General features: G+C 43.4%; 2 protein-coding genes across 3 annotated transcripts in view; one reads left to right on the forward strand and one right to left on the reverse strand.

Moving 5' to 3' along the window:
* Positions 1 to 5: 5 nt before the first annotated feature.
* Positions 6 to 11,268, reverse strand: LOC105281031 (sorting nexin-27). Of its 2 annotated transcripts, none has more exons than XM_011341950.3 (7): positions 10,871 to 11,268; positions 5,851 to 5,988; positions 5,341 to 5,565; positions 4,573 to 4,883; positions 4,256 to 4,494; positions 3,852 to 4,133; positions 6 to 3,728 (listed from the first exon to the last, which is right to left on the reverse strand). In XM_011341950.3, the coding sequence occupies exons 1-7, from the start codon at positions 11,218 to 11,220 to the stop codon at positions 3,660 to 3,662; spliced, it is 1,614 nt and encodes a 537-aa protein (XP_011340252.1). In that variant the 5' UTR covers positions 11,221 to 11,268; the 3' UTR covers positions 6 to 3,659. The 2 variants fall into 2 exon arrangements, with proteins under 2 accessions (XP_011340252.1, XP_011340253.1); XM_011341951.3 differs by lacking the exon at positions 10,871 to 11,268 and adding an exon at positions 6,105 to 7,067.
* Positions 11,269 to 15,105: 3,837 nt separating this feature from the next.
* The window catches only part of LOC105281030, a 70,186-nt gene continuing 59,799 nt past the window's right edge, over positions 15,106 to 25,492 (forward strand). Inside the window, exon 1 of the mRNA XM_011341949.3 lies at positions 15,106 to 15,810. Coding sequence (XP_011340251.1) covers positions 15,750 to 15,810 — 61 coding nt within the window. The 5' untranslated portion in view covers positions 15,106 to 15,749. The remainder of the gene's footprint in view (positions 15,811 to 25,492) is intronic.

Consider the following 25,492-nt stretch of genomic DNA (forward strand, 5'->3'; position numbering starts at 1 on the left):
ATGTACCATTTCTTCTGTTTTTTATTTTCCGTTTTTCAATAGAGCTCATAAAGGTGGCTCATAAAGAAATCGAATAATACCTTTCGCTAATTCGAAATACTAGTTTTACAGCAAAAGTTCGCAAACTGATCTTATACGATAAATTGGAGCATTTGTTGTTACATACTACGATTATACAGAATATTTTAATTAACGCCTAAAGAGTTAATCGTAATGATATGGTCTTGCAATAACAATAATTAAATTATACTATCTAGTTCGTCATTCTGTGTTTGACAGACTCGTTAACTCGTTAATTAATGAAGTAATAAATAATTAAATAAATCACATTTTAATGACTACATCAAATCTGTTAATCTTCTAAGCAAAAACAAAATGTAACAAAGATGAACAATCAGTAAAATTCTTCATCATATATTTTTCAAGATGAAAGACAATTCTTGATATATAATAAAAATACTACGTACAAAAATGGACCAAAATATAATAAATACTGCAAGATAATAGGACAATTTTACGAAAATCTGTACAAAATATTATTAAACCATCTATTTTCAGATTTTCTGCATTAGAATTGTCTCGAATTCAACTTGGACGTATCCTCTGCGATTATTCCGCACGATTTTTCGAAAAATATTCCTTACTAATTAACTATATAATATATACGACACAGTTTCTCCATAAATATTATTGCCATCTTCTAAACACGCAGTTGCTCCGATGTCACAGACGTCATTTCGTACCAATCGAGAATTTAATTATTCCATTACTTCACCGATTAATGAAACAATATATCACGAAGAGTCTCATACGTATCTCACATATCTCGAATTCTTTTGCTGCCGGTAATATAATAATGCCAATGAAATCTTCAAGTCTCTCGCTGTTTCAATGATATCGACTGATCGGACTCATTAAACGAGCGAATCGAAATATGTATTATTCAACGAAATTATATCACACACTCTGCCACCTTCATTCCTAATTTCTAAATTATGTAGACGTTAGGAGAGATCATCCAAAGGTTCATTCGCTTTATTTATTACCAATAACATTCTGTACGCTCATATTGCTAACTACAGCTCACAGATTTTGCACAGTTCTCAAAATCTCTCCCTCTTTCTCGACAAAACGATCAACTTTACTGGAAACTATTATTGTAATTCTTTCGCTCGTTCGATCGAATACTTTAGATGCACGCGTAAGCGCATCAAACCATGATGGATCATCGCACTATGATTGATGGATCACGCGTGTCCTGGATTTCATTGTTTACGCGTTCACTGCTGGGGATGCTCGCACGCGTTTTCGATTATACATAATTATGCTATGTTAGACTATATTTCTATTATCATTAACAGTATCATAACTATGCTCCCTCGCGCGAGCATATATATATAATCTATATAATTTCTCACCACTCATGTCTTATAGTCTGCCACACGCATTTCCCGCTCATCGCACGCGCGCTGATACGCCATGAATAAAGTTTAAAAACATTAACGATAATAATATATCTATCTTCTCCTTTATTATCTGTTGAGACTGCTCGCGGTTAAGTAAGCGACACGTTTGAGAACGAGTGGATTCAAGCGAAATAGGAGTACAGGTAGGAACGAACGAAAGGGGAAAAACCGAACGTACCAGGCGTAACGTGAAGGAAGAAAAGCTTGCTCGAAATATTCGCTCCCTACTTGTGAATCTACCGAAGGGATTTCCGGCGTTCCTTTTCTGCAAAGTCCGCCGACGCGTCGCATGCCGAGTAGTGTCGTTAACATTACCATTATGCATTCCTTACTCTCTGGTATTATCAGTATTTTCTTTAACATTATTAATGAGTATTATTTCCTTCGTAGATAATAGGAGAAACGCTTACGTTTCCTGCCATGCAAACTTTATTACATTATTGTTCCGGACCTTCGCGTGTGTGTGTGTGCGCGCGCGTGATCGTGATCTTCTGCTATTATAAATCCCGATGCACATCACGCGCACTCGGATGATGAGCACTAACCGACGCGATTTTCCATCGGTATACTTTGTAAATTCAATGATAGGGGTGTAGTCCAATAAAATCGTAACTGAGAACATCGGTTCGAGGATGTCCCCGACCCGAGTTTCACAATTCTCTGCACCCTGTTGCTTTGCACTCGCGATTGCACGTGTATGTGTGTGTGTGTGTGTAGTAATCCGATCATTCGCTCTCTCTTTTTTTGCAGGGAAATAATACGAGATCCAATTAGTTATTCTGCCAATACTCGCTCATCGATCTCATCAAAACAACTGAGCTTCTTCTCAAAAAGTATATTTGTTAACATTGATATTTACAGTGTGAGTGTGTCCTACTTTTCATTAATGCTATATTATTCTCTATATGTATTAACGAAATAACAAAATGTGTAGAGGATTGATATTAACACATCGATTACGAGACACGCATGACCAGTCGTAGTCAGGCGCGTCTTAAGAATCCGTTTGCTACGCAGGATAATTTAAAAGCAAGATAAAACGTTCACGATCTTAAGGAAGTCATCCATGAGCCCACTATGATATGTATATCTAGCTCTTTTCTTCGCCCGTAAGTTCCTCTTTTTCTTCTTATAAATCTTTAATCGCAAAGGATACGGATGAAATCTACCACAGCGGTAAATTGGACGTGCTGTTTCGATACTATTGATAGACGATCGATTAACTCGTTTATAAACGTGCGAAAATGATAACTCCCGTTTTAAAGTATCCTGCGTAACGCGAATTGACAGATTTCCATATTGAATTACGTTATAAAATATTGCACATTAGAAAATGCACAAAAATGTGGTACCATTTCCCTCGCTAAATGTTCGATCGTTACACTTGCGCAGATTCAACGAAAGAAAGTTAAGGTCTATATTAGGCGAATAAGGAGGAACGTTTACGTAATTCGATCGATTCCCTCATACCGCTGACCGAACTACACGCTACACGTGTTCGATAACATATAGGCCAAAGAACAGGTGGTCTCTAGGCGGACAATCGTATTCCCATGACACAATATAGCCTACGTACCTGTGCATTAAACGTAATTCTCTTATATGTCCTCGCGTGCTTTGTCTCTCACAGAGAAGGAAAAGCGGCGCGCACGCCTCATCGACCAAACAAACGAAATTACGAGCTATTTGTATTTATATGCAGAGACCAGATTCATTTTCTTGCATATGCCGAACTGAACCAAGCTACACTAGATTTTCCAGATCATGGACGAGCGATGCCGTTTTAAAAAATCGGGCTGTGAATTTATATACGTTAAAATTCTCTGTTCTCAAATGTCTTTTATTCGCGAACGCTACATCAAACGTGTCCGTCGAGTCTTCGTGACACTTTTTCATTTTTTTTTTTAAGCATTAGGCAGGATGTGTGCCTACTATTGCTCGCGTTCTTGGTACACGGTGGTAACGCCGATTCCGTCTCGGTGTAGCATTGGTACTGTTCCGAACGTAAGCTTCCGTGACAACTTATGGAAAGTTTGATATGCTGAAAGTATTACGCTAACTCGGTACTGGTCTACTAGCAGGCTAGTAAAATCCTAGTTAAAAAGAAAGAACTTTCGACTATGGAGAGACGAATGCGAGAGATATCCAATGGAGAAACCTTCAACCGGATGCCTCTTAGCGTCGGACATTACGTCATTCCCCCGGGTCATCCCATTTCGCTTCCTCGGCTATCCGATCGAAGCAATCCGAGAGGAACGTATACTGCAAGTACATCACGAAAAATGGATCAAGCTGCGGGCTTACGTGCGCGTTGCAAGATGCAATGGGGATCGATTTACGGGGGCGGCGGTTCTGAAATTGCCATGGGATCATCGTGGTACTCACGTAAGGAGTGAAGACTTTGAGCCAACGTGGCGGACGATTGTCCTGGCGCGTGTATTGGAAGCAGAACGCCATTCCGTCCTCGTCCACCTCCCATCGGGTGATGGTGTTCCATTGAAACTCCACCACTTGCGACTCCAGGGTACCGTCCTCCTTCGCGGCGTGCAACTTGAAGGCCGCTGTGCCAACCGCTGGTACCACATGGCCCTCCTTCCTCGAGTCACACGCGCAATGCGGGAACACAATGTCGCCGTATCCGCTCAGCTCCCTCGCCAGTTTTAAATACTGCAGAGTGAAATCTCACGTAAGCTTCACGTAAACGTGTTTTAGGGCTAAAGATACGCGCGCTGTACTTAAGCTCAAATGTACATTAAAATATATTTCTCTTTTACAGAGCAAACGCGCACCTCGTGTTTTCTGGATGCGTCTTGCAGAGCCTTCAGCTGGTACAACCGCTCCCCCGCGGTGATGTGACTTCTGTTCACTTCGTCGATCGTTTGCCAGAATATCCAAGTTAACGCCTGCTCGCTCAGAGGCCTATTTACATTGAAGAGCCACCTTCTTATCGCCAGACACGTCGCGCTCGCGGTCGAGTAATTCTGAATGTACAGGGTGTGCGGGTGCTCGTGGGGTTGCAGCTTCCGCTCTGAAACACAATGGCCGAAGTACGTGAAATTGATTGTGTCGGAAAAGAAACGCTTGTGTCAATTCTATCGGCGCGTACCGAAATTGTACTCGACGATCTCGAACAGGTAGAAGTACTTTGCTGTGTCCGCGTCTAAGCCGACTCGACAGCAAACTGCGTCGTAGACGTCTTTCACCGACGCCGCCTTCGGCACCGTGACGGTTACGACTTCACGATCTGGCAGGAGAACTTTGAGGTCAACCGCCGGCCCTTGATCACCGTCCTCTTCCAATCTGTCGGTCAGGAATTCCTGCATGGCGTCGCTCTCCGCTATTACGCGCACCGCACAGACCTTCTCCAAATATTGCTCCAGACCGCGCCTCCTTGCGTCAAGTTGTTGCTCGCTCAGCCTGTAACATGAACAACCGGATTTGTTGCATATGAAAGAAAACGCGAGTAATTCTGTTCAATTCGTTGATGATCAGTGTTCCATTTTTCGGACATAACTTGTATGACGAGTCAAGAAATAATAAATGTATTCACTTGAAATATTGTAATTTCTACACGAACCGAAGATTCATTATAATAAAAGCAACTATGTGTGAGACAAAATTTTTGATGATACAAAAAAATAAGAAATATAATTGGATAAGAGAATTATAAAAGAAACTTTGCAACTGTGTTTTTAACAGCATTCCACTATAATAGAAGTGGAAAAGTGTTTTGTAACGCGAGAAACACATAGTATCGAGTATGTACACGCACAAAACCGTGACATGTCGATATTAATGAATCGATTCATTCATCCCGCGGCGGAATGCGCGTTCGCGTTTACGTCCGTGTGTAAAATTAACCCGGATACATTACTGGAATGGCCACTTTCCCGGTAGCTTCGGGAAATTGAAGCCTATGAATTCCTTCTTGAGAGCCATGTGGAGCGCCGCGAACTCTCGATATCGGCGCGAGCATAAGTGCCGGCCGGCCATGTGGACGTTGAAAACTACATAACGCTCGTGTTTCCTCTCACGGACGTGATAATCCGGCACGCTGATGGGCAGAGACCGCTTCTCGCTGTAGTCCACCGACGCGTAGCTGAAAAAAAAGCGTAACGACACACTTTAATGTGTATCCACGTATGCGTCTAGCGCACGCTTTAATCGAACAATTTAGATAAGCGATTATGAAGCCAGATTGTTGCAATCGCCGAGATTGTGGTCGTAGTTGAAGCGTCCGATCGGTCAGATAATTACTTTGATCACTGTTAATATAAGATGCACCAAGCAATAATGCTTGCTACGACTTCCTCTAAATCTGAATCTGGCGTTGCGCTGGAACTGCCTGATAATTTCCGGCGCGGAGTGTAAATATGGCCCTTACCTCAGGTCCTCGCAGGGCTCGAGCCTCTCAGCTTCCTGAGGCGTCACGGAGATAACGGTCAAGGTGAGAACATCGCCGCCTGATTTGATCAGATCCACCACCTGCTTGTGAGTGGCGCCTTCGACGTTCACGTTGTTCCTGCAAATAGAAACGACGTGTGTCACTGTTGCTCTCTCTCTCTCCCTCTCTCTATCTCTCTGTCTCTTCTTGTCTCCGCCGCCCTATATGTGTCTATAATTTCGCGCGATACCGACTTCAATTGCGACTGCAGCATCCCGGAGGAATTCCATCGCCTGCGATTCTCGATCCACTCGCATTGCAGCGCGGTCATGTAACACGTCAACATGTTCGCGTGCTGTTATCAGCGTGATAGCCAGCCAATCTCTCGTAAACCGGCAGCTGCGATCCGCGCGAAATGGTACTGGACGTGTCGATGGAGGACCGCCGATTTGCGAGATAAAATTCGCACAACACAATAGAACGATTATTTCAGTGATTATCTCGCACACTTCGCTTCGGCACACATCCGGGGTTTTCGGCCGACGCTCTTCCGCGAGACGAAAGAGAACAGGCGAGGCAGGCCTTCGACGATCTCGCGCACGTTGCTGGCGACCCCCAACCGATGCAGCCAGTCGAAAGGGAATAGGATACCGGTAATCGGCCTTTTTAGCACGAGTTTCAAATTCCGACAGTGAAAGGACTGTCTCGTGATTGGCTCGAATACGGAGGCACGGCTCCTGTGGAGGCCGCAGCCACAGATTTCCACGTCTGCATGCGAGAAAGGCGCCTCGCGTACTTTATACATTTCGCTATCGCCCGTGTACCGGGTGACCTGTTGTAAGACGTTATCTATCTTCTGGACGTTAAGTAATCATCAAATTGTCCTACTTATCGTATCTCACTTGCACACGTATCAGTTATATCATTTATCCTCTCGAGTGATGTCATCGATTTTATAAACCTTATTTCTCCGTCGAATATTACGTCAAATGTTTTAATCAGAAAGCGAGGTATTAAATAAACAATCTGTAACATGATCATCCACACATGTCCACTTCGAGATTAATAGAATTTTGTAGACAGAGAGAGGAAGAGAGTGTGCAGTGCAATATACACATACTTATGCTATAATTTCATTCCATTATGCGTAATATCTTAAAGTGCTGGAAGATCATTCAATCGAATCGCAGCGCAAAAATGAGCATGCTTCGCAAGAATGATCGGTCAATTACGTCAGAGAAATCCCGATAATCAGCGGCAAACGCAGCGCGTTTGTAGTCTCGTAGTAACATACACTCTCTTATCGTATACCTAAAAAGTCATATGCGCCGGAAGCAGCCCCGATAAAAATTCGTCAGTCAACGAAATCAAATCGGCAGATAAGGGGTGAGATGGATCGGTCAATAATGACACCGCATGCATGTTAATCTACCGGGGAAAGATAATGTGTGTAGCCGCGGTGGGCGAATGTGGGTGTTACCGCGCACAGGACTAACGGCATTTGCGGGTATCTGAATGCTCGTCCGAATGCGTATCCGATATACGCACTACGTGTGCGTTGATCTCCTCCTTCGTCAATTACGCGTGTCTCGATATAAAATATATCGTGACGCCTACTTAAAATCCACTTCAAGCGCGAAGCGCGGAGCTCGCTAATCACCGCTAACTGGGATAATAAAGCGTACACGCTCATAATTATTCACACCTACGTTAATGGGATTGTTAACGGAGCCTGAAGATTGATGCAATCTCAAATGAACGATCACTCGTTTAAACGGATGCGTGCATGCAATAAGTGGCTCTTTTTATACAGTATTCTCGTTTATTGGTACCTGTGAATTCCACAGGTATCGTTGCAGCCTGGAATTAATTATTTGTCCGGCTCTACTTGCGATTTCTAATGTCTGTGGTGCTCTTACATTGCTGAAGACGATCCCTTCGATCATCCGAAAAGTAGCCGCCGTGGCAGCTGTATAGCGCATAACAACTTTGTAGAAACCGTACGAAGGATAAGCCTCTTAGCAACATTAACAGGAGTCTAACGTAAGCGAAGAAGTCATACAGAACATAGTGCATGGATGACCAAAAGACATACAAGTCATATTGTCGTTAAAAGCGTTATCTACGTCATAGAAACGATTAAGAAGAGGAAAAACCGCAGAAGCTCGCACACAAAGAAATCGCATCGGAATCGCAGCCTCCAAAAACACGATGATGGATTTGCAGGATTTGTAATTGCTCGATTCAATCAACTGGTACGACGAGAAACCAAGTGGAAACCGATCGCACGATGCAGTCGCCGTGAAAACTCACAAAATTCGCCGAGTGAAAGGAACGGCGAAAGCCGTAACATTCAATCAACAATTTTACGCGGCGATTTATACGCGTCGCGATTGCTCGGGCGAGGAGTATGCGAGCAAGGAAAACCACGGCGTGGAATCGCCCAACTCCGCGATGTCCAGGTACTCTTCTTGAAAATCGGAAGGTCCGCCAATCCTGCGAGAAACTGCGCGGAGCAAGAACGAGCTGAAAACGAAAGGCCTCTCGCGCGGTCCGCGCGCGACGGTCCTTGAACCGCGCCGAGTTTACGGGAACCTTGGACCACGATCGCAAACAGATTTCATCTCCGCGATCTGCAGACGCACGAGGCATTGTCGTCACGGACAAACGGGAAGGCCTGTACCTTCTATCGGTTCGGCTATCGTAAACGAGAGGGGAAATATATTTACGATGCAGAGATAGCTTCAACAGCACTTGCTGCGTTTAAGGGACTGTCATGCCTTTCTTTTTTTTTTATCTAGTCGTACGTTGATCATTATCGGAATTTCGTGGATCGAATCAGTAGTTTGTTTCGATCGACTGCCTCTGATTTGCATCATCTTAAAATAAATGTCGCGTTTAATGAAACGTATCGAGGATACATTTGTCGAAATTGACCAAGGGATGTTACCGAGTTTCGATTCTACGTACGGTTTAGTTTTACATTTGCGTGTGATCATTGTGAAATTGAAAATTCTGCTGCGCGATGGATGTGTCGTTAAACAGCCATTGCAAAATACGTTTTAGTACGAAGCAACATTTTAAGCAAATTAGCTTTTAATTAAGCAGTTCGGAGAACATAGTTACTGGACACGCACGCGGGGTGGCTAATGATCAAGTATGCAAATCCAAGGGCGTTAACGACCCTGTCGACGGAAATTGCGGATGCTGCTGACTCAATGAGATATTCAATCAACTAATGATCGATTCGCAACAATAGCGATCTCCGGGAGCGATCGTCGCGTTTATTTTGATTAAGCAGCACGATCTTCTCAACATTGAAGCGGACTCGGAGCAAACAATTCCGAAGCGTAAACGTTTATTTATCCGGCCGTTACATCATTCGCTTTCAAGCAAGTGACCACGATAATCATCGTTTGAAAATGATGATAGACCAGAGTCGGAGATGTACGTTGGTCAACCGTGCTAACCGGTTAATGGACAGCGAGAAATTCGTCGAAATAATCAGTTAACCAGTCCGCGATGGGAACCGGTCCGAAGCTCGCAGGCGCGATAGATTTTACAAACGACACGTTGCTGAAGCTGCGCAAATGAGATCAGATAGAGCGTTCGTCACGCATCGTGCACATTTTATTGTTACTTATTCGCGTCGGCTCACGCGAGTCTCAAGAATCTCCGCTCTTGCGAGTTCTGTCACGCTAACATCAATTTGCGTCATCGATTAAGAGCCTCTTTAATTGTCATCTCGTCGAAAACAAAAAACAGTGCGCAATGTATTATAATAATTCGATACGTTGGTACTGAACTTTCCAATACATGTATGGTGCAACAAAAATTCCAACGATGTCCAAGTCAGCGTTCCCAAAATATGCGCGATAACGATATCGCTTTCTAGTTGTACGATAGACTACGATAGTTCGGGCTGTAGAAGGGTCTATAGAACGTGGTAAATCACAAAGGTCACGGTCAAAGCTAATGAAGACCATTGATATTGAAATTCCGCGGGACTCCGGCACGAGGTTCATCGAAGAATTGACTAAATATGCCTTCTACAGCCGCACGACAGTCGACAGATAATCTGGGAGAGGTATTGTATTGTAATACATGCGATCGTCAAGCAAAGCCCGTTACTAAGCGAGGCTATAAACGACTAATTCCCGTTGAATATGTATAGTGTCGACGATTAATACATTCTCATACCGAGCACCGAAATAAACGTGCACCCTGCACGCGGCTTTCTAGCATCGTATATCAGTAGCGATTTTTAGCGTTACGTAAATGCAGTTGCGTAGAACTGCACTTGTTACTCAAAGAAACAAAGTCCGGATCTACTCATTGTCATCTACTCATTGTGATCCCTCTCTTGCCACTTTGTCGGCTTGTTTAGGCTTCCTTAGGGCAACGAGCGGATTAAAGATGTGCTTGAATATCTATTGAGATATTCAAGAAAATTGAACGCGCGTGATATTAACAAGAACGAAAGTGTTCGCAATTTTCGTCAGACCGAAATTTAATGCTCAACATTCCATTCAATTATTTGCGTTTCACGGCCAAATCAGTCAATATTTGTCAGTCAATCAAATCAGTCGACTTCTGAAAGACTCGCCGGTCTCTTTTTTTCTCATGTCTCATTCGTAAAAGGACACATTCGAGTATCGTCTTCGCTCCGAGTGCTCCGAGACGCATACGAAACAACACGGCCGAGTGTCTCGCCCGATCGCTTCAATTATCCACACGAATTCCAGCGCAATTTGGCGTACCGCCCGGAATGTCCCGACAATCTAAGAAGCCGCGTCGGAGCCCGCACGCGTTTAGCGCGCGCGTCACGTACTCGCACGCGAGGAGACGCTCGCTCAAGGCAGCAAGAGGTCCTCCAGGCGTATCAGCCGAGATATCACGATGCGCCCAAGGCACGAGGTCTCCGAGGGTCATCCGAGGAAGTACGATGCGGAGGGAGTGCAACAGGTACAAGAGGACGAGAGACGCAAGAAGCAGAAGAGGAGATGATCTCCCTACTCACACCTCCAGGATACGGTCGCCCTTGCGGACGCCGGCCTTCTCGGCGGCGCCGCGCGGCAGGACCGCGCTGACGTGCTGCAGCGGCGCGTACAACTCCCCGTTGATGCTCCGCAACTGTCCACCCTCGCTGACCTGGCCGCGTACGTTGAACCCGAAGCCCGTCTCCGTCTTGTAGATGGTGACGCACCGCGGCCCCTGGCCGACCGGGTCCCTCTCCTGGCCGGCGGCCGGCGGATGCTGCGGTACTCGCGCGTTGTTGTTCACCATTGTCACGTTCGCCGTCGCGTTCCTCGCACTACCGTCCTGGTTCACGGCTGGCAAGCGCTGCACCTCCGACTCGCAGTCCGCCATTTTGCACTCTGGCCGCCCATTCACGACTATGCCGCTATCACTGCCCGCTTGTCATCTGGACCTAGGGATTGAAGGGATCGAGGCAGCTCAAGTATCGAGTATCGAGGGTACAGTGCTCTCGAGTACGATACACGGCACCGTCGAGGCGAACCAGGCGATTCCAAGTGAACGATACCTATCGATACCACTAGCACACCATCGATACTCGAAACGACTCGAGGAATGTTTTTAATTGATCGCCTTCGTTGCGATTAGTCTGCAATTGCCGCTGGATTCCGGAATCCGCTTCAGTTTCAGAATTCACGCAGAAGTAAGAATAATTTTGTTTTTAGTAAAATAAGAAGAAAATAGAATAAAATTATTGTTTCAGCAGGTTATGTTAAAGTCTCTAGTGATTTTCCGCAGTGAAAGGAAGATTCCCTAGGTTTTCCTGGTTTTCCGATCCAGTTTGCGCAGTTGCAAGAGATACGAGCAGGTGTAGGTGTCGTTTTGCGCACTGACGCGCTGGCAATGCCACGCTGTCGGCATGCCGCCTTTCATCTTTCGCAGTCATTGATGTTTGCCGTCTCTGTCGGTAGTGCCAGCCAGATGATGCCGCCAGATGGAGTCAGTCTGTCTCTCTTTCATTCACCTCACCAATTGCGGTGATCATTGCTGGTTGCTGACGATCATCAAGAACGTGCTGCCATGAATTTGAAACCTTCGAACCAATTGCGAGCTATTCATCAGGCCAAGTGAGTAATATCCAATTTAGCTTCTTTATTAATTTCGCCTCGTGTTAGAACTGTCAGCAGCGTGACAGTGGTAAAATATTAATGCAGTGATAGCAGCTTGTATTTTTATTTATTTATTGCTTTTATTTATGCTTCAAAATTAAAAATAAAGATATATGTATTAAACGCCAAAGTGTGCCAAAATGTTTGTATAATTATACGTGCACTTTTTAATTTTTTTTATTGACTATGAACCTGTTTTATATCTGAGCATGCTCGATGCTGAGTACTTTAAATACTAGCTATTAAATAACAATTCGTTATCATGGACAAAATTATGTGGCGCTATTTATTATACGAAAACTCAGTTTATCGCTGTATTAAAAGTTTTTCAATACTCCAATGGGATTACGATGTGCGAGATAAAGTGAATTATTTCTTTTAAAACGAGATGAAAAAATCTGTTTCGCATGTTGCTCGATTACTATGATAAATGTTCGATTACAATTTAAGCGCTTTAAACGATTTAATCGTAAAGTAAAATAATGTAAACGCTCAGAAGTTTGCAAGCCGTGAAAGTACATTAATTTAATTTTAATCGTACGCATAAATTTGCAGGATTTATTTTCCATGACGAATGTCATGCTCACACATTTTGCATATACATGACAAAGATTTAATCTGTGCATTTGTATACACGGGTGTTACCTTTTTATTCACTGTCATCCGCATATAATTACCTTGCGTAAGGAGACAAATTACGAAGTAACATTGTTACTCATGTCGCACATGTTTTGCGCTTCATGTTTTAAAGATGATGCATCTTTATTTCTTGCGAAAGGTAACATGTATAATTACGTGCATACGTCTTCTTAAAGTTTTATTTTAGACATTTGTTTAACAAAACAAGTTGCGTTTAAAGTCATCAGTGAATTTCGGAAAATCTGTAATAATGTCAATGTGGACGTATGTATGTTGCGTTGCATTCTCTATAAAAATGCATATGATATAATTAATTTTTTTTTATAGATTAAATAATTTACTCGCGATTAACACCAAAAGTCATCTTTTTGTTATATGATAATTAAAAATAAGAGTTCGGTCGCGTATTCTATTTTAATTATAATTTTTATCATTTATACAACATTTTAATCATAAATATGCGTTGCATAGAGTATTGTTAAATGTCGCGTATGTGTTCTCCAGTAGTTACAGAGAATATTTTCTATATTCTTAATATAATTTTATTTAACTTTAGTTAATATCACTTATTAATTAAAGTGAAACCAAACTGTAGCGTTGCAACATCGGGGATAAGGTAAATCGTTCGTGGAGCTAGATACTAGCGGAATAGGTAAAATGATGTTAACGACACTATGATGTAACGTCCTTTTTCCAATTTTTTTTACGAGAAAATATTACATGGCGTGTGTGTTACGGAGTGTGCAACAGCACACATTGCATCGCATGCAGAGATAATAGCGGACGTTTGCACTTTGCTTGCATTTTATTTTCTACACAAATGACGCGCCAATGCGGTCGACGCGTTCTAGCTTACAGCGCACTCCACGTATACAATTTATATTCCGAATAAAAAATTTTTTTGCTATTCTCGAGAGTTAGCAACAAACTTCAATTGCAATTTTACTCAGAAAATTTTTCATTTGGAACTCTTTGGTAATTTCTCAAGATTACGCGAACGTTACATCGGTTGAGAATTTCCTGTTTTCTCAAAACATGTATCTGGATAAAAAATTCAATTTTTCTCGTTGTACTTGCCATTTTCTGTATATTTATTTTAAGAATAAAGAATTGCCAGATTTAACGCGGGATTGGACGGGGGCGGAGCTGAAAAAATAGTAGGTCACGGATAGGGTGAGAGGGAGGGAGAGACCAAGAGGCTGAGAGAGAGAGAAAGAGAGAGAGGGTTGAATTCACGCAGAGGAAACTAACTGGCTTTTCACCTGCAGGAAATCCTATGATTGATGCCACATGGCACAATGTTGTTGCCGCATTATATGCACGCGCACACATTGTATGCAGTCCCCGATAACTACAGCGTGAATACTGCGTACTGCAATAACTCGATATGTAAACTGCTATACGCGCTGCAGTGCGTGATAGAAGGTATTAAACGCGTTTACGGCTCTGTGCAGGACACTGCACGGACGCATCCTTGCGTAAGAAAATGTGATTTACTAAGAAAAGACACTCGTTTTCCATCGAACATTTTCCTAAAATTGTACTCGTTGTGTCTTACGTAATTGAATCTATGCGAGAATTAAGGTTTTAGAAAGAAATTCTTAAGAGAATATCATATATCTCGTTTTTCTCTCTTTCTATTCAAGAAATTACATATCATATCTGCATAAATAAATTAGCTGTGTATCTATTCACCGTGTAGATTATTATTGTTGCGATGAAAACAAAAAGCAAAGAATTTCTTAGTTAGAATAAATAATATAATTAGAAAAATTAATAATATTGTGCAAATAATAATGCGAAAATTTTTATTTTGCAAAACGTGACTCTTAATCAACAGAATTGATAAACTCTGATTATCTTGCTCGAGCATGACATATTATATTATATATATAAAGACAATAATCCGCTCACTGTCACTGAAAAAAGCATTAAATGAAACACTGCACCCCTCACCACCCTTATACTCGCGAAACGGAGCAAAGGCGAATCTCAACTATGCGAGAACAAGCTTCGCGTTCACCGGTCGTGAGGCACTCAAATCAAGGTCCAAATCAATTTCCAGTCAGAGTCCAGTCAGTCGGAGTTCGGTCAATCTCGCGGCAAATAAATCAAGAACAATGGCATCGCCGGTCGCGATTGTTGGTGCTTGCGTCTGATGAGACTGTAGCAGCGGTAGTTTGTGACGCGTGTCACATTGGGCGGATTCCGACTCGTGAGTGCTTCCACTTCGCTGGTGGAGTTCTCGCTTATCTCGGGGCGCCGTGGGGCGCGAGAGCGCGGGCGCGCCGAATTTCGAAGCACCCCCGACGCCTCGGTCTCACCCTCGCGGACGATTCTCACGTCGACGGCCCGCTGCATCCGAAGCACGCCCACAACCCGCACACGTGACGCGGGATGTACCCCGCGCGACGACGCGGCTCGGCTCGGCGCGGCGCGGCACGGAGCGTCGCGGCGCCGCGCGTCGCCACTGCCGCAGAGCGCGGCTGTAACGTAGAGAAAGTCAGTCCGACGTTGGCGCCGCAACAGACATACGTGGTAGAACGTGCCTCCTTGCAAAAGCCGCCCTTCTCCCCCCCTGGTCGTCTATCTCACCCACCGAGTCGGATACCACCCGTGACACTCTTCGTCTATTAATCTCGCGGGGGATTCGAAGGGAGGAAAAAGAAAAGAAAGGAAATCGGCGCGAGTATCGTGCCGATTACGTCCGCGAATTGAAGTTTGCAAGGAACACTCTCGGCAGAAGGGGAGGGTACAGTTGTTCGCGCGCGCCCCAGATCCGTTCCAATGAGGGATCGAGATTGATCCTCCGTCGTATCAATTGAGGGAGTGGACCAGGTATCCGGGGGTATTTTACCCAGTGATCGACGAGGGATCGAGAGGGTCTTCGAGCAAAACCGAGGAAAACGGAAATCGGTGCACGCAGTGCCTTTTTCTTTCGTTTTTCGTTTCGCGCGGGCCATCGTCTCAGGGGTCCCGCCCCTTCCGGGTGGTTCCCTCCGTCAGACCGGAAGCTTGGGTCCCGCGTAGACGCTCCAAAGTGGCTGAGTGAATCTTCCTCGCCATCGCGGGTACACGTCCTCATTTTTCCTCGCCAGACGTCTCGGCCACAGCATGCTTTCATCCCCGAGGGCTTTCCCGCCGATTCTCGCCGTGGCGCTTGTCGTCTGCATCGGTGAGTGTTACGTCACGATTAAGTCACCACCTTTAAAAAAGTGAGACAGCCATCATACAACATTTCTTCTTGGAAAATTTAAAAAATCGCTAATACAATCGAACATTATGTAGAACACTGTGCGCGTAGTTCGACTCGTCGTTCAAAACGCGCGCTGAGGTACGTGAGGATGAATCTTGTCTTGCGTCATGTGAATCTCTTCAAGAGAGTCTGCGAAATAATGTATTTAGGCATTACAGAAAAATAAAGAATTATTGAATCCTTAAATTTTGGATACGAGTACAAGATTTGGCACACTTGAATTTTTAAGTAGAATCTTGGATTATCAATAATGTGGAAATTTCAAATAAAAGAAAAAAAATTAAAAGGATTAATCGCTATTTTGCGCACATACAAATTTTAATGCTTAACTATAAACTTGGTGAATATTCAATTAACGTGATTTTATATATTACGTTTTGTTCGAATGTATTATATTTTCTGAACATTATTGTACTTCTCGAATAATTAACATGAACCCAACATTTAATTACTTGTTGCTTTGTAAAAACACCGTTTTTTTACACGAATAATAACGCGTGAGTGCGAGATCAATAATGGTTCTTCGAGGAATCATTAATTATCGCGAAAGCATAAAAATGTCAGAAGAACTGTGCGCGCCCCGTGAATAAATTCACGGTTGCCCTCAATTTAATTGAAAAGGGATTATTCTTTTCAATTAATCCCACAAATTCATTTTTATTGTATTAACGACGCGATGATGCAAGCAGAAAAGATATTCTTATCCGTAACAATATACACTTCGGTAGAATTTCGTTCTCATCTTATTGTTCCGAATTAAAGCAAAGCTTCAACAACACACGGTCTCTAGTTACGTGGCATTTTAACGAGGAAAATGGCAGCGGCTCATTACGAAGGAGAATGTAAGAACGGAATCGGCACGTTCCATTCGGCGCGCCATTTATCGGCACTTCGAGTTTTTCGGTAACGAGCAATGTTATTCCATTGGATATCCGTGCTCTAATGAAATCAACGCCCGACTGGACACTCGAGATCGCGGCTAATTAAATTTTCAACTGCTCCACATAAGCGAAATTCTGCGGGCGGGGCGGCAGGAAGCAGATGTTGAATTACGTAGTAGTCGTATCACACTCACAAGCGAATTATCCGACAATGGCACCGCTAGGAAGATGGATTATTAAATGCACCGTTATTAAATACAAAGTTATCAAGTATGTATGACACAAGAAGACGGCGAATAATTCACTCCTCAGAGTTATCTGTCGGTATTCTTGATAATCGATAGAATTTTACCTGTATCTAATAATCTTTTTCAGATGCGAGAGATAAAATTGTAACTTGCATATTTAATAAAGTGCAAACAGAATAATTAATACATTTTCGTATTTTCTGGATAAGATCGTTGCGACAATTGAGGAGATATTAAAATGTGCTTTTCATTCGTCAACAAATGTATCTGGATGAACATGCATTTTATTTATTTTATGTTCGTACATTATTTCACATATCAATGAGCATTTTGCGCACGATGGATTATAATTTTGAAATTAGGATTTCTCGAGAAGGATACATATTCTATCGTGTATATTGAGCAATATCTGACAATTTTGCGTTAATGGCGTAATCTCTCTGATGATTTTTGCCAAGCATTAAATCCGCTTGCTATGCGTAAAACTTGGTAATAAAATGTATCTTCGGAGAGCGGGATAATTATGTCGTTGAATTGTTAACTGCGTAGGCAATTACGGGTGCAATTGAATCTTTTGAGATTAGACGATTCATAATATTTTCGACATGTAAGAGATCCTAAACAGGGGTGGTACTGAACGAACAACCACGCAGAATAAGTAAGCTTGTTAATCATCGCTGTTTCCGGATGAATCGTAATCGATGCTCTTCTTCCTGTGCAATCACGTAATGCAGGGATCGGCAAGTGGGCACTGTCCGCGGGCGCCCAGTTGCCCGCGGGCAAAGCTGAATGCGTTAGATGCCCGCGAGTGAAAAGAAGGCAGATTGAAACAAGGGCGGAGATACGCACTCGCAGCCCCCACAAATATATCGCACTATATGTATATGTATATGGCCGGTATTCATAGTCGAATCTTATATTTAAGACCGTCTTAAGTGTATCTTCAGATACTCCATAGCCAATAAAATGATCCATACAGCATCTGCAGATAAACTTAAGATGGGCTTAAATATTAAGATTCGACTATGCATACCGGCCTATGACGATTCTTAAATAACAACATATATAACATAGTAACACATAATATTTGCGTGTGTGACATAGCATTTTAATAATAAATTAAAGTTATATAATAAATTTAATTAAAAATTTTAAATACATTTAATTAATAATTTAAAAAGTAACAAATTAATTGCAGTCTCATTCAATTGTCGATATGCCCAGCAGCTGGGCACTCGCGGGCGCCCGCGGGCGCCCGTGCCCAATTTCAGACTTTTGCCGATCCCTGACGTAATGGATGCCGGTTTTTGCGCGAGCATATATCTAATAGAGCGATGAATATGGAGTCACCCTCTCGCGCACCCTCTCGCGCACGCATCCCGCCCCGCTAGAGCCGATGATCCAAACGTGGTGTCACTTTGGTGCCGAAGCTTTCATGCAGCAGTAAAGCGATATGGCGTCGTAAATGTACAAGGTGCGCAACCGTCAAGCCTTCGTCGCTTTATTACCCCGAGCGTCCGCATTGAGGGATTACAAAACGAGGGTTGGAATCCGATCTTAATCCGCGGCGCGATCGCTGTACCGGAAGCTACTCCTTTCTCCTTCGTTACGTCTCCTTTGAACATAACCGCTTATCTTCGCAGGGATTTGTAGCAGAATAGGATAATTCGCGCATATGTTTGCTATCAGTAGCGTAATATATATGTAACATAATATTATATAACAACGATAGCAGTTCCTGCTTGTAGCATCTGAATTTGCCCGTTGCAGAATCATAAATATAGATTTTGAGGATCTTTCGAAGGAAGACTTTTCCGGAAGTACGCGCGTATTGAAGCCTTCGCGCGATAGCAGGAAGTGCATACGCGCGCGGCGAATCTACGATATATGTATTTATATTGCCGTCATAAAATATCGTGGAAACGTTGGTTCCACTCGCGCCGCGTATTTACCGTGCCGCACATCTGGGAATTTTGTCCCTTCAGCATCGCGTGTCGCAATCAAAGTACCCACGCGGATATTACGTGCACATTTCGTAGTCGGAAACATAGTTTCGGAAAAAAAATAGGCCGGGCAAAATACATTTGACCGAATTGCCGCGACCCGTTTCCTTTGTGCCGCATGTCTGACGCTGTTAATCCCGATGAAAGGTTGATGGCGCATCGGAGATCGATGCGATATGGAAAAGGAAAAAAAACGATACGCGAAAAAAAACACGTCAGCAATGACCCCGATTGGTAAGATGGTGGCCGTAGTGAGTCCTTGACTTTGAACCGAAATTTCGATCGCGGCTTTTGCTCCTCTCGATCAACCAAAATGCGCCTCGATACCCTCCGGCGACACCTCCGGCGTGTTCATCGAAAATTAATCGCGGAAGCCATGAAATTATAATTTATGATGATTTACATTAACGCTTATCATCCTATATATCATCCTTATCGCCTGGTAAGCAACATGATCTAACTCATTGCCGTTATATATCGCATGTTTCATGCTTTCTCACAGACGATCCTCCGCGCGATTTGCATCCATCTGTCCACCTGTTTAATGCTATCCCTTAAGGGCATGTCTCGCTGTAGAACACGGATAATATTACACGGTTACACAGAGTTACTCGCGTTTACGTTCCTCCAAAATCTGTATTATGAGAGAAAATAGCGTCGTTAGAAAAGTACGTTATAATTATGTGAATTCTGAAATTCATCAAAGAAATAATCGTGTATTATTTAAGATCAGTTGAGAAATATCTTTAATATCTTCCAATATTTTCCTTTTGTTAACGAGCTGATACCGTATTCGCATTTACTACCCCTCGTGCACGCCGTAGGCGGCGCGATGAAACGTTGTTTCCCTTTGTAAGCGTTAACGCCGTTCACGCGAGAATGTTAATACCGTCTTGTCAGATCTTATCTAAGTACGGTGAAAGCGAAGACAAAGGAAGAGAAGCAGCCGCTTTCCTGAAGACAGTCTTCCCACATAATGTCATTCCGAGTCTTCCCACTTTCTTCATGGTCCTGCTAATTCTTTTATGCTTTGCGATGCTTTTTGTATCGTGCCTTATTTTCAAGAACGCCGAGTTCCGCAGCCGCTCGTTCTTGTCGATCGTCGTGTTGCGGGGGTGAACAGGCAGCACGGCAAACTTGGCGGGGTGGCACACTCACGACGAAAGTTCCTCGGAATAAACACGAATTACGCTTCCTTACCTTTTACGATGTTTTCCTATCGGCGATAAATATTTCTCCCTCAAACGTGCCCGTTTACTCGAACGTCCTGTTACCGCGTAAGTTTGATTCCGACGCGAATGCCACCGTGTCCTCTCACCCCCTCGCCCACCCATCGCCTTTACCCATCGACACTCTCTTCCATCGCTCGCTTGATGCCAGGAGCGATTTGCGTTTTACGAGGCACTTCGTCCCGCGAAGTTCTATCCGATCTACCGGATCCATCCATCTTCGATTTCTTCGCGGGCAAGATCAACGGCTGGACGTGAAACATCCGCAGCAGCCGGCCTGATGCCCTTCTCCGATGTCGGATCTGTGACGGCCGTTAATCTTCCGGCGATCGCGAATATGGGATACGCGGGCATCGGCCGCCGCTGGAAACTAGACCACTGGCCACTAAAATTAGAACATCATTGCCAGCATCCATAGCTAGCATTCGGTGGTTGACTATCGAACGGTCGACGACGTGGCGTATCATTTTCATGACTTCCGGGGTTGCCTCATAATTCAGATTGTTGGTTCCCTTGTCTACGATAATACCAAAGAAACCTGAACTCGACTATCATGTATCAAGATTTAGGTTTTCGCTTACGCGAGACGCTCTTCGCTATTTCCGCCGTTGGTTGGATTTACTCGCCGAATGAATCGCGTTCGCCTGCAGCCATTGAACGATCTTCATTCTCTGAACAGTATACAAGTATACATTTGAGAAAGCAGGACCTTCTTCCGTTCGAGCAACTCGGTTGAAGTAGTCACTCGCGGGAAATGATCTTTGCTGGTAGAAGTTGCGAGATCGGCTCGTTACAAATGCACCCCATCGCCAATGTGAATGGCGCAGCGTGGGACGGTGGATCAGTCTCCAGTTGAGGATGCACAAGTCAAGCACAAGTACAAGGAACAGAGAATACAGAGAATGTTCGTTCGCGAGTGTGATTGAAGCTCTCCTCCGACTTGGGTCCGTTTACTCGCGAGCTCCACTTAGGAACGCACTTGTTTCCCGCGAGGAACACGCGAGAGCGAGAACGTTATGGCTTTTAAGGGAGCACTTAGGCGAACGGGTCCACGAAGTATAAATTTAGCTTGACTATTCGGCGGCGTAACAAGCAAACGGTGCTCTCAAAGGTTCTCCATAATCATGAGTTTCTCGAGCCCTCGATATTCATATATCGGCATCTATTTTCGTGACACTTTGTTGGCTCACGTAGAATAACAGCTTCGATCGTGGTTCTATATGCATTCTGTCATTATACGTGTTTGCTATTGCGATCCTGTCGATGACGTTACGGATTCCCGATGACGTAGAGATATGTATCTGCATGGATTCCACGTGACTTTTAATAATAACCGATTAATTAAAGAGCGTATTAATTAAAGACTAATAAAGGGTAATTAAAAACCGTAATTTCCCCGTTCCCCTACTGATGTAAAAAGAAAATAAATAATTATAGAATGATAATATAATACCCCGCTGTATATAAGCGATGATACTTTTTTGTGTCAGCAGAATAACGTTGCATGAAGCTTTGCACACTTTTAATCCTGCGAGATAGGGTGGTGAATATTTGATATAAAAGATCAACCGCGTGTCAGAAAGTATGACCTCGCCAACGTATCGACAAATCGAACGCGGCTTAAAACTTCACGGCAAGTCGGAAGCAATGCATCGAGACGAGGAGTTCAATTCCGCCTGGAATGTCCGCGACCCAATTCAAACATAGACCACATGTCGTGCAGCATTCCTCACAATAGCTCATTTCATGCGGCTTCTTCCAGTTGTGGATTTTCCAAATTTATCTTTTACGCGACTTTGGAATCAAATATCGAGCACAAATGTACCTTTCATGACGTAACATTTCATGTGAATTTATCTCGATTGTCTCACGCGCACCTCGCGCAAAATGCACCCTTAAAATCCTCTCAAGTGTTGATGATTAAACAACAGCTGTTAATGATTAAAATAATTTGCCTTGGAGAAGTAATTGCATTATGATGAAACGGATGCGCGATTTTAATCCGCGACTATTTCAGAGAGTGCGATTCTAAGATATATTTCTTCGGAAGCGGAACGGCCGGATAGACGAGAGCGGAAGAGCAAGAACGTAGGTTCGACTTCATGTCACGATGGTGGTTCGATAGCTGACCTATTAGCTTAAAGTAATTTCCGTTTAATTTTGGAGTTTACAGACTCGGTAACTCAGCTGTGTACGAAAGTCCCAATAAAGCTTGCCGCTTCTGTGTCTTCCATTTTCGAGCTCTCGAGCCCTTGGTCGCGCTCGCTTCATCCCTTTGCCTCCCTCGCAGCGCCGATCTCACTCTCTCGATTTGTCCCCTTGGTGCCCGCGTGTCGCTTAATGGGTCTTTAATATCGCACACTCGAGTAATGCTTGGATAATGAGCCGTATTTTGCCGCCGTCTTGGAGACAGTAACTGCGAGCAGAAGCGCGTCAGAGGCACCCGGTCCCTCTGGTGGTGGAAGGAAAGGCAGGGCTCGAAAATGTCAAGTAGGAGCTTCGGGATGTTCGCTACAGGACATAATTATTCGTAGCTGACTGTCGTTATGAATTGAAAATGTCATAAGTGATATGCTGCAGTCAGAAACAGAGAAATATCATTAGTACTGTATCGGCATCAAATTATTATATTTATTATTATATTTTATATATTTATCATATTTTATCAAATTTAACAACTTATTAAATAAAGAAAAAATATCTTTATCATGGAAATTTAATTTAACGTAACTTTAATATTCCCTTCTCCATTTTCATACATTGTTCCGCATTGTTGTAAAGTGCGCAAATGCGCAAAAACGGTTTATAGTTACCGTGCAATATGTTGCTCCTAATAATGTGGAATTTTATTGCCGAGACAATTATGATCCTAGCGCATAAGCCCTTAATGGGATGCGTTTTAGTAGAATGTTCAATATGTCAGGATGAGTTTTTAATATTAGCTTAATGTTAGAATAAGCGTTTAACAGGATTCGTGCTCATTCGTACACATACTGGATGTCCATAACTCATTGCGTCGCTCGCAGGATGTAATGAAGGCGTGGCGAGCCGTTACGTTCAGAGAAGTCGCAATGAAAAAGCTGCATTCTCCAGACGACCCTTCTCAACCTCGATCACATCTGCCCACCTCCTCGCAAACCCGCTTCCAGCAGGTCGAAAACTTGATAAAACTTCCGTCGAGAATTTCAGATACTTTCCGCCGTCGTGGAACCACACGGCCCGATCTTTTGTCGCATCTCCTCCTGGGGCGGCCATTTTCCCCGCAGCAACGCCGTTCCACTTGTCGACACCGTAGGATGCTGTTTTGCACGTCGAAGCGCTGTAAAATTGGAAAATAATGGCTTCCCGCTTTCAATCGCACACACTACCGATACTCTCATTTAAAGGCACGGGCGAGTATTGTGCGTCCAGAGAAATCCGCTCCCTATTCCACGGATTTCAAGCGTTTCATATAATAAATGACGCAATGAATATTCTTTTAAATATTGAATGTCTACTGATCATAATAAGGTGCAGCAAGGCTACATGTGTTTTAACAATGCTCATAATTTTCAATGTCGATGAATTTTTAATTATCGGAATATTCCTTGCGTATTCTCTCTCTTTCCCTCTTTCCAGTAAAACTAAATTCTAAATTCAAAGAGAGATGATCATGTATTCCCTATATCAAACTCCAACCGAAGTTTGATGAAACAACTTTCTGACATCTAAATTAGAAGAAACAGGTAGCCTTTTTATATATTAATGTAATTTTCTTAATGAAAATGTAGTAAAATAATGCTTAAATATTTATTACGTAGTAAAATAATCCTTTTATTTATATGTATGCACGTTAACATTCTGTATCTTTTTTAAGAGTGTCATAGCTTTATGACGTTGAGTGAATACGTGTGTCAACACATTCGCCATATTATTGGCGAACAAACTTCGCGCGAGTGCGCACATGCGCTTCCTTGAGCCAAAGTCTTAATTTAAGGGCCGCGGGGCGCAATAAGTTACGACGTCGCTCGTCTTTCGTGCCGCAAATTCCTGTAAGTTAATTTCCACCACGCCACCGTCAACCTCATCTGTTTGACGTTCATTTTATATCGGTTTTCTGTCTTGCATGGAGCGCAGGATGTTGCGTGATTCACGTAATAATTCGATCAAGCGGCATCAGTCTTACGTTGCTACAAGCACAGTTACTGCGTGCACAGTTGAGGGCATTTAACATTTATTCATCAACTCTACGAAAGTTCGTTGCAGAACTTACTTCATCTGATATTTCAAACATATAATAAATCGCCGAATGCATATCAATTTCTTCTATAATCGCATTCGCACGTTGTTATCTGCTAACCGCGCGCAGTGAAGAAAATTTGCATGAGCCATGTTTTGTAAAGCTTGCAAATGTATTTAAGATCCATTTGCGTGATACATCCGTAAATAAATAAATCGAACTTGCGCTGTTTGGTTGCAAATGTCGAGCTTGTCGAAAGAGAGACGAGCAAAGTTGATTTATGAATGTTACTTCTCTCTGACAGAACAAATCCTTTATTTAACCACGGAAGCGGAGAAAAACGGCAGTCCGGCGAATAATCTTATGACTCATTTTATCTATCCTCACAGACATACGCGTACACACGTACCGTCCTGAAAACTTATTTTCGGCCGGGAGCTATTCCCACCTCGGGAACTCCATTTTCTCGCTTCTTCCGTCCGCTCGAGCATTCCTACCCGCCGCCTAATCCTTTCTTCCGCTCGTTTCGTGGATTAAAAATTCCCTCGCGATTTATCGTCCGCAACCGTGCATTTGTCAAGATGATTTACGTCCCGTGCTCGGCCGCGAATGTTAACGGCGCTGTCCCGGATACCGATTGATTTGATTTCTTACACGTCGAACTTTGCGACCGGAAAAAAGGGGAACAGGAACTGCCGGTTTTCCGGTCACCCTTGACACGAGCGAGCGATGCATGTTCCCCGGATCTACGCGCGGATCTACGGAAAAGATTTTTGATGGAAGCCAAGTGCTGTTCTACTTTCAGCGATATCTGGGACAGTCGTTGATGCACGGAGGCTTCAAGATAAATATTGATGGAAGCGGGCGCCTTTCCGTGTTGAATCGCATTTTGAATTTTGACGCCCCGCTTATGATATTTTTGCCCTAAATGGGAACTTGGCGGAAAATCTATAAAGTTCGGGTTTATAGATCGAATGGCTCGGTATACTCGCGAACAGGAAAAAATTAGATGAAATGCGCG

Source organism: Ooceraea biroi, chromosome 5 (genome assembly GCF_003672135.1).
Source record: "Ooceraea biroi isolate clonal line C1 chromosome 5, Obir_v5.4, whole genome shotgun sequence".
Taxonomy (NCBI): Eukaryota; Metazoa; Arthropoda; class Insecta; order Hymenoptera; family Formicidae; genus Ooceraea; species Ooceraea biroi.

Excerpts from the sequence above, each read along its gene's own strand:
- LOC105281031 (XM_011341950.3), bottom strand. The coding sequence starts at position 11,220 with ATGGCGGACTGCGAGTCGGAGGTGCAGCGCTTGCCAGCCGTGAACCAG. Across the intron at positions 5,566-5,850 it reads GAGCCCTGCGAGGACCTGAG|CTACGCGTCGGTGGACTACA; the intron begins GTAAGGGCCATA and ends CTTTTTTTTCAG. Across the intron at positions 4,884-5,340 it reads CCGGGAAAGTGGCCATTCCA|GCTGAGCGAGCAACAACTTG; the intron begins GTAATGTATCCG and ends TTCATGTTACAG.